Source organism: Dermochelys coriacea, chromosome 11, assembly GCF_009764565.3.
Source record: "Dermochelys coriacea isolate rDerCor1 chromosome 11, rDerCor1.pri.v4, whole genome shotgun sequence".
NCBI lineage: Eukaryota > Metazoa > Chordata > Testudines > Dermochelyidae > Dermochelys > Dermochelys coriacea.
Window position 1 is genome coordinate 23,294,907 of NC_050078.2, and position 9,184 is coordinate 23,304,090.

General features: G+C 38.6%; 1 protein-coding gene across 9 annotated transcripts in view; it reads left to right on the forward strand.

Annotated features, from left to right (window-relative positions):
* KYNU (kynureninase) overlaps positions 1-8,616 on the forward strand; it is a 118,203-nt gene extending 109,587 nt beyond the window's left edge. For 6 of the 9 annotated variants that reach the window (XM_043505074.1, XM_038421774.2, XM_043505078.1 and 3 more), the window contains exon 14: positions 1,846-2,185. In XM_043505074.1, the coding sequence (XP_043361009.1) occupies positions 1,846-1,989 (144 nt within the window). In that variant the 3' untranslated portion in view covers positions 1,990-2,185. Of the gene's footprint in view, positions 1-1,845; positions 2,186-5,930 lie in introns of those variants that run through there. The other 3 variants (XR_006277918.1, XR_006277919.1, XM_043505073.1) reach the window with 3 other exon arrangements.
* Positions 8,617-9,184: the final 568 nt, after the last annotated feature.

A 9,184-nucleotide genomic window follows, 5' to 3' on the forward strand; every position in this document is an offset into this window, starting at 1 on the left:
CTCTCTCCCTGGGACCAACATGACTACAAAAACACTACAAAATGTATAATGCTCAGTAAGGAGCTCTCAGATAAAACCAATTCCTTTAATGATCTGCAAAAAGACAGAACCTTGTTGTTAGCAATATGTACAACAGGAGAGATAAAAAACACTCATCTCCTTAGAGAAATATTCTAGAGTTCAGATAGTAAGGCAACTGAAAGCCAATCATGCTGGTAACCAGTGAACACAGGTCAAAAAAAGTGAAGGAATCAGAGCCTGAATTTAAGGTATTGTATTAGGAGGTTAGACGTGTTGGTGGGATGATAGTCTAATGCCATATAAATGATATAGTAGATCTATTTCTGCTGGTGACTTGCATTTCCAAAGGGCAGTACTTGTAGGCAGAATACACTTATGTGTTTTGGTGCTGCCAAGGAATTCCAGGAACTACTGCTTTTAAGAGGGCATAGGGCATAATACTGTTGCCTTGTCATTGGGACTCAGTAATGTTTCATTTTTAGGAGATTATCCTATTCAGCAAAATATTTAAGTTCAGAATCACAGTAAGTCTTGTGGCATTATTTGTACCTTTATTATAAAACATATTATTGTACTTTGTGCATACTTTTTATCAAGAATCTGGGCCATATTCAGTGCTGTGCCTCTCAGGATTCACAGTGCAGAAGGTTTCAGAGTAGCAGCCATGTTAGTCTGTATCCACAAAAAGAAAAGGAGTACCTGTGGCACCTTAGAGACTAACAAATTTATTTGAGCATAAGCTTTCGTGAGCTACAGCTCACTTCATCGGATGCATTTAATGACAGGTATGCATCCGATGAAGTGAGCTGTAGCTCATGAAAGCTTATCCTCAAATAAATTTGTTAGTCTCTAAGGTGCCACAAGTGCTCCTTTCCTTAGTGCAGAAGGTGTAGCCCATGGGTGAGAGGCAAAGATGGCTTTTTTGCCAGCTGAGTGCTTCCCTAATTCTGGGCTGCTCCAGGGGCCGATGTAGATCATGGCATAAGTCAGTTCTGCAGCACAGAATAGCCAGAGTTCAGAGTGCTCTGGCCACTCCCCATAACATTCCCCAGGCTAGGGGCTGCACAGAAGGGAGGAGGGTGTAGGGCTGCCTATGTTGTTTCTGTATTGGGGATGTTCCCTGGAAGCACTTTACTTCACCAGAGTGATGTAAGAGGTAGCAGCATGGACCAGAATCTTGCCCCCACAGGTAGGTTCTTATAATATGCCATTATTCATGGTATCTTTATTGTCTAAACTTTAAAGGTTTACATAAGAACATAAGAATGGCCCTACTGGTTCAGACCAAAGGTCCATCTAGCCCAGTATCCTGTCTTCTGACAGGTTTCAGAGTAGCAGCCGTGTTAGTCTGTATTCGCAAAAAGAAAAGGAGTACCCGTGGCACCTTAGAGACTAACAAATTTATTAGAGCATAAGCTTTCATGAGCTACAGCTCACTTCATCGGATGCATTGGTAAATGCATCCGATGAAGTGAGCTGTAGCTCACGAAAGCTTATGCTCTAATAAATTTGTTAGTCTCTAAGGTGCCACGGGTACTCCTTTTCTTTTTGTCTTCTGACAGTGGCCAGTGCCGCGTGCCCCAGAGGGAATGAACAGAACAGGTAATCATCAAGTGATCCATTCCCTGTAGCTCATTCCCAACTTCTGGCAAACAGAAGGATCTCTCTTCCTCGAACTTGCAGTAGCCAGACTTTGGGGAGAGAGGGTGGACTGGTTTTTAGTTAGTGTTATTGCATGAAGGCAAGGAAGAGGTGAGCTTTTTGTTGTGACAAATACATTTGAAGTGGCATTAATTTATTAAATGTTCCTTTTCTGTTTTGCAGTGTGACATGCGAGAACCAAATGCTCTTCGTGTTGCCCCAGTTCCTCTCTACAATTCTTTCCATGATGTACACAGATTTATTGAAATCCTGGGATCTGCAATTACATCTGCAAAACAAGCAGCAAACAATGCTGCACTATCCTGATTTTATTGATGGCTCAGCTGTATCTTTTAATATATTTCTGACTAAGATGCATTTATTCTTCTGAGCAATTCTGTCCTTCTAGTAGACTAGGCTATATTCACTGCAATTTGAAAAAAAAAAGGGAGGGGGGGCGTCGAATAGTTATTTACAACAGACTGTACTTTTTATTAAAGCTAATATTTCCTCTTTGCTTTGATTTCGACTCCACAAGTTCTTATGATTTGTACATTTTAAGGGGGCTTTCTAAAACATTTTATAATTTCATTCCATTAGGCTTGAGAAGAGGAACAGGTGAAGACTTCAATAAATAAAAAAATAAAATCTCATTGTACTATAACAATATAATGCATAACAAAGAATGGAAATATTAGGCTTATTACTTCAGTAATGTACCAAAAGTTTGCTATCTATTTTGCAGTTTTAATTGGCATCAATTCTGTTTAAATGCATAGGCACATTTTAAAAAGAAAATCTGCTTTTTTTGGTAAAGTCATTAGTTAGTGCTTGAGGAATCTTAAATGGAGCAAACATTTTGAGCTTTTGTTTCACTCAAAAGACCAAAGTGGTGAATTCTCATTATATTACAGCCACTTTATACCATGTTAGCAGCATGAAGGAAAGGACTTTCAAGGAGAGTAATATATTTGCACCCATGTAGACAGGGCTTGCCTACATGAGAAAGTTACTGGTTTATATAACTGATGAAGTGAGCTGTAGCTCACGAAAGCTTATGCTCAAATAAATTTGTTAGTCTCTAAGGTGCCACAAGTCCTCCTTTTCTTTTTGCGAATACAGACTAACACGGCTGCTACTCTGAAACCTGATTTTAAACACTTACTTTGGTTTAAACAAGGCTTATTATCTGGTTTAGCTTAAGTCAGTTAGGAAATGGGTTAAGTTAAAATAGTCAGGAATCAGGACCTGCAGCAGAACCAGTCTCTGGGGAACCTAACAAGCACAGCTGGCCTGCATAGTAGGCTGCCTGATTAGCTACACTGCCTGAATGGTGGGAAAAGTCAGCAGACCATTCTTAACCCCAGCAGCAATTTGGTGGTGATTCAAAGTATTTACCTGTGACAGCTGCCGTGCTTGCTTCTTCTGATCCTTGCTCCTGTCTTGGACCCAGCCCCATTCCCATCTTTTCTAATTCCAGGTAACCTGGCTCCTACCCTCTGCTCTGATTTCTGACTTTGACCCTGGCATCTATCTGCTAACTGGTGCTCCAACCACTAAGTATGGCTGTCTATAACCCACTCTCTACTGTTAAACTCAAATATCAGCCTCCACACAGGGATTTGCCCCAGTTCAATTAGATCAGTTTAAAAACTGATTTAAGTTAAATGGGGAAATTTTCTCATGTGATAAGAACTTTGTGTATGTGATTATCTGTAATTCAAGGGTATGCCAAACAGGACAGGTAATATCACATCTCATGTGATGTTCAGTACTTCTTGAAAATAGCATCTAGTGCTACTTCAGAGCTTCTCTTTACTGGAATTTTAAGCCAAAAGAGAAGTGGGTGAAGCCGTAGGACTAAACTGCATTGGGTAGTAAAAGCCATTCCATAAAATGAGATTCCCAAAGCACTAGGCATGCCCTCCACACACTCTCCTATTCTGACGCATCTCTACACATCAGTGAGCAAGACCAACGAGGGATGTTTCTATGTGAAGGGGGCACGGCAGGGGGATCCCCAAAAGCCTTATCTATTAGGTCTGGAGCAAACACTGACTTTCTGTTCCTGTGCCTCTTGAATTTCCCCAAGGATTTGGGGGGAATAGAATAGCAATTGCCTTAATGGTATCATGATCTGAAACCATTCAAGAGGAGGGCAACATGATGGTTAAATCACCAATTGTGGTGGTATCTGTGACTAATGTTACCCCAGTTTCAGGGAATGTAATGTAGCTCTGGTCAGTTCATACAAAAATAATTACAAAATAAATCATTTATTGATATTATCCGTGCCTGCCAAAAATAAGATCACCAATATATTTAATATCAATATAAGGAATAGAAGATTTTTAATGGTCTGGGAAGTATGATAATAAAAAGGTTATAATAACATTAAAACAGTTTCTTTTTAATTAAAGAAGCTTTACTGAATTGAAGCTCAGGTATCTGTGCATAAGTGGTTACAGCTTTGTTTTCTCTTTTGATTAAAGGAGAGGTATTGTCATTATAAAATCCATGACATTCTGTAGATAGGAGATGACTCAGTTCATATAATGTCATGAAGTTAGAAAAGTACCAATTCACATATAGTGTAGTGAATGAAAAGAATTCCTGAACATTATGTAGGACATAAAACAGAAGAGAAATTCTGCTAGCACCTGTGAAGCAATCACACTGCTCTATAATACTGTGTAGTAACCACAATTTGTCCTTCACACAATGTTTAGTAAGTTTATTAATAAAAGGCCAGATTCTGACACCATCACTCATGCTGAATAAAACCTTACTCAGCAAGTAGTCCAACTGATTTTTAGCAGGACTACTCAACAAGTAAACTACTCAGGGTAAGTAGGAGTGTTGGAATCTGGTCCTAAATAACTATTAGAAGATCAGTCACTCGCAGGCACTGGTCCCTTTGGTTTAGTGGGAGATACAAGTTTGTGTTCTCAGTCTAGTAAAGCACTTCAGAATTTGCATAGCTTTCAACACATTGGCTTAAATACGACTTCTCATATGCTTAAAATTAAGCATGTGCCTAAATATTTTGTTGGTTCATAAACTACATGCAGGGAGGGGAAGAAAATTTCTTCCTGTTCCTTGTGGAGCTCAACCGATGACCTGAAAACAATTTGTTAATGAATGTTATATACTTTACCCTTCTGTGACACTTAAAATGCTCTGGGTAAACATTAACTAGCTAATTCTGTGTAAGATATGTATATTCTATTTGGGTTAAGTTTGGTACAGCAAAATTCACTTGATACTTCAGCTTTTCTGACTTATACTTTTACTTCCACTAGTGAACACTGAGGATAAATACAACCCCCATTCTCTTACATATATTCAGTATCTGCTTATCCATAATGTATCCAAACATCTTATGTTTAAAATGTTAGAGGCTATCAAGATTTTTACCAAAGTAAAATTACAGTTCAGCAATTAATTTTAAATATTTTCCACAAACTCAATACAAAAGTTTTATGAAATGAATAATACTGAAAGTTAACATTAGGTGTCAGTATTTTACATATTATTCAGAGAAAACATCTAGTGGAAAAACTGTTGTATAAGAAATGAATATTATAAACTACATTTTCAAATGCTTTTAGTTATGATTGTCAAAGTAAAATCAGAAATAATTATGTGCTAAAGTAATTAGTTGTATACACCCCAAAATGCTTCTAGCTAATTATGTCTCTGATTTTAAATTCAGTATTCAGTACCACTGGATTTTAATTGTGATGAGATTTAATTTTAGGATGGTTGGAAGAAATTACATTTTCAAATTAAACTACAAGATGTAAGGATCTAAAGATGCAAGAGGGAAAAAATACTCTGGTAGTGTTGAAAAAAATGCCAGGGGATTGACAGAGATTTGTGACAATAAATGGGAATCTCATACCAAAGAGAAGGGGAGTCTGTCAGTTGTGTTTCAGAGTAGCAGCCGTGTTAGTCTGTATTCGCAAAAAGAAAAGGAGTACTTGTGGCACCTTAGAGACTAACAAATTTATTAGAGCATAAGCTTTTGTGAGCTACAGCTCACTTCATCGGATGCATTTGGTGGAAAAAACAGAGGAGAGATTTATATACACACACACACAGAGAACATGAAACAATGGGTTTATCATACACACTGTAAGGAGAGTGATCACTTAAGATAAGCCATCACCAACAGCAGGGGGGGAAAAGAGGAAAACCTTTGTGTCATCCATCTCTGAACAGGACAATTTACTGTTACGTAGATTTCCTTAATTACTTGGGCTCAGATCATGCACAACCGCTGAAAAATCCCCAGAAAGTAGAAAGTGCACAAGTTCTACTTGCAGAATTTTGCCCAGATACTATAATTGGAAGGATAGGGGGTTACAGAGAGCAGAGCTTTCCTTTCAGAACAAACAGGGAATTCAGTCCCCTGAAGTTGTTCATCTCTCAAGATGTACACTGAAGGAGTCACTGGAGGCCCTGTTCTTCTACAGCAGCTTCAGGTCCCTCTGGAACCTGGCTTCATAGCTGTCCCCAGCTGACCTGGGAAAATCGGAGGTACAAATCAGTGCCTGTACCAAATACCAACCTTGTTCCATGGGATATTCTGATGTGAGGTGTGCTCAATCTCTCCTATTGGAGTTCCATTTTAATTAAATATTCATTGGGCCAGATGAAGAGTGAGAACGATTCTACTGCCCAATAGCTATGGCACTCACCTGAGGAATAGCAGCTCCCCATTCAAATCCCTTTTTCTCATCAGGCAAAGTGGGGACTTGACCTGGGATCTTCCACATTCCAGGTGAGTACCCTAACAACTGAGCTAAAGGTTATAAGATACTTCTCTTCCCCTCCTCCCTTATCAGGTTATGTGGCATTAGTTGCAAGAAATTACTTAGGCCCCTGAACTGCCTGATTCTGGGAGAGGGGCACCCAGTTGTGGGTTACAAGCAGAAGTAGGTGCCAAACTCCCAAAAAGGGGAAAGGCTTAGGACACACCTTTCTCATCAGTGTCTCCTATGGTGGCTCCCCACCTAGTGTGCTGGCTTTTGCTTATTACGTTCCAAGGTGCCTAACTCTCCCCATACATTGTACAGGGAGCCTAGGTGATTTCCCAGGTGCCTAAATGTCAGTAATGAGCATTGCAATGCCTAAATCCCTTTGTGTATCTGGCCTTAGTACCCACAGAAGGCTGTTGGTCACTTTTTCCAACTAGCCGAAGAATAATTTTCTATGCTAAGCCTAGACTTTTGTCAATATTTGTGAAATATATTTACAGGGCTTCCAACATTTAGAAATGAATAACTTATAGGTCAGCAATTCATATTTTTATGTTCCTAGTTTTTATTACCTAACTTACTTGTCTAAGTATCATTTTATGTTTCTAGTTAAATATAAGTGAAAATTGATTGGGGGTATTTCTCAGTGGAATTCTATCTTTATTTCATCATAATTGCTTCATATTTGAATAATGACAGATGAACTGCTTCATTCAATTGCAGTTTTAAGGCTTTGAAGTCACAATAACTGCAAAGGATTTAAATCCTGAAGCCATTATTATGGCAGGGAAGGCATCAGGGAAAATGAAAACTTATGGTGTTGTAATTTTCCAGCAAGAAAAGTACTCGTATGGCTACACAGCTTCTTTCCTGGACAATTTGCTAACCTTACTAAAATCTACTAAACCTCAATGAAATGACCAGCTGGTACAACTTCTAGCACACCAAATGTCTTCTACAGTGCCCAGAAGAAGACATTATAAATGTTGAATGAAAGTCCATGTATTAAGTAAGCTTCTCTATGGTTATTTTGATTTAAAGTCACATGCTAGCTACAAACCATTTAGAATTCTATGCAGCTACAATACTGTATTTCACCAATAAAGAGTTCATTAGATCTTTTTTTTTTCTCTCTGACATTTACATCTAGTCCTGAGTACATGTTAGTACTCTAAGGTATGAATTTCAAAGTTCCCTTTATCTCCATGTTCAGAAATTAATCAAACAATATGAAACTGCTCTGGAAAATAAGGAACAAATCCTGCATTCAAATACGTATCCAAAAAGTTGTTACATTATAACTTGATTGCAGGGTACAATGCATATAGCCACTCGCTGAGGGAAGTTAATCAGAGTATTATTTACTTGTTACTTGCATTTTACAGAAAGATTTTAAATACTTTGTCATTAGGTTAAAATATGACCAAATTGTATATCCAGCAAACTTTCTTCTGCTATGAGGCAGCATCAACGCAGAAGAGGCATAGCAAATCATTACTCAAAGTGACTCGAAGATGCGGATAAGCTTTATGCAGGATTCCAAAGTATGTCTGGGGACAAGGAACACTGACAACCCTTTTTCAGAAATGAAAGGCAACTGCATTCTTATCATCGCCAGGTATAAATACAAAGATATGTGGAAACTGTCCCAGTAATTTCCTAGTTAAAGCACATCTTAAATAAAAAGATCTCTCTCTCACACACACAACCAGCTGGTGATTCCACCAAAATTTGACAGTAATGACTCTCTGGTGGGCCTTCATCTTGGCCTAGTCTAGGAAGCCCTGACATGTACCATTTGCAACATCTTGTATGGGATTCAAAATTACATGGAGCACCAACAAAACTGTCTCACAGAACTGAGAATATCCATTACAGTGGAGAGAGTGTTGTCTAGTGGTTCCAGCAGGAGGATGGGATGGGACTCCTAGATTCAAATTACAGCAGTACATGTGTATCATAAGGCTTACTGGCAATTAATGATTGCAAAATACGCTTGGATATGTGCACAAAAGGTCCTAAAGTCAGACATTATTTCAAAAAATAATGTGACCAGCCCCAGCCTTGACAGGTAAAATTTATGTGATATATTTACTTTCTATGTAAAGAGAATACTGTGGTACAGTCAGATATTGTGGGTCAGTAAATGTTTGCTTGTTTGGTTATTTTTAATGGAATCCACTAGAATGCAAAGTATTACTGAAAACAAACAAACAGTTTCTGAGATAGGAAGTAGAAAGATAAGACTGGAAGTGTCATTCAACTAAAAATTTGAGAATGCACCCTGTTAGGATGCCCCCAACGTATAGTATTTTACTTTATCTTGCACATACTAAATCAAATGCCCTAAAATGGGGTCACAGATGCCAACATTAATGCTAGTCTATTTTTAGCCTACTGGAGCAGTTCAGATCCTTGCAACTAGGGGACTTTGAAATGGCAGCACTTCTCTGGAGATGTTGCTAGACTTTCCTATAATGATACTTCCTGCCCAGAAAGCAGGATACAGGTCTCTTGAGAGAAGTTAGTTGTTTGTTAAGGGCCACCCATCACACATGCTAAGTATTATTGTCATTGACTCTGTGAGGGCTATTACTCTCTTTCCTAGGCTGAGCTGCTGCAAAAGAGTAGTGGTATTCTCCTAAGTGCCACCCACAAAATAAGCTTTTCCCAAAGGAGATGCCATACACAGTAAAGTATTAAAAATAAGGCCAGGCATGCTCTCCAGGATTATTTGGACTCATCTGCCCCTCATTGGA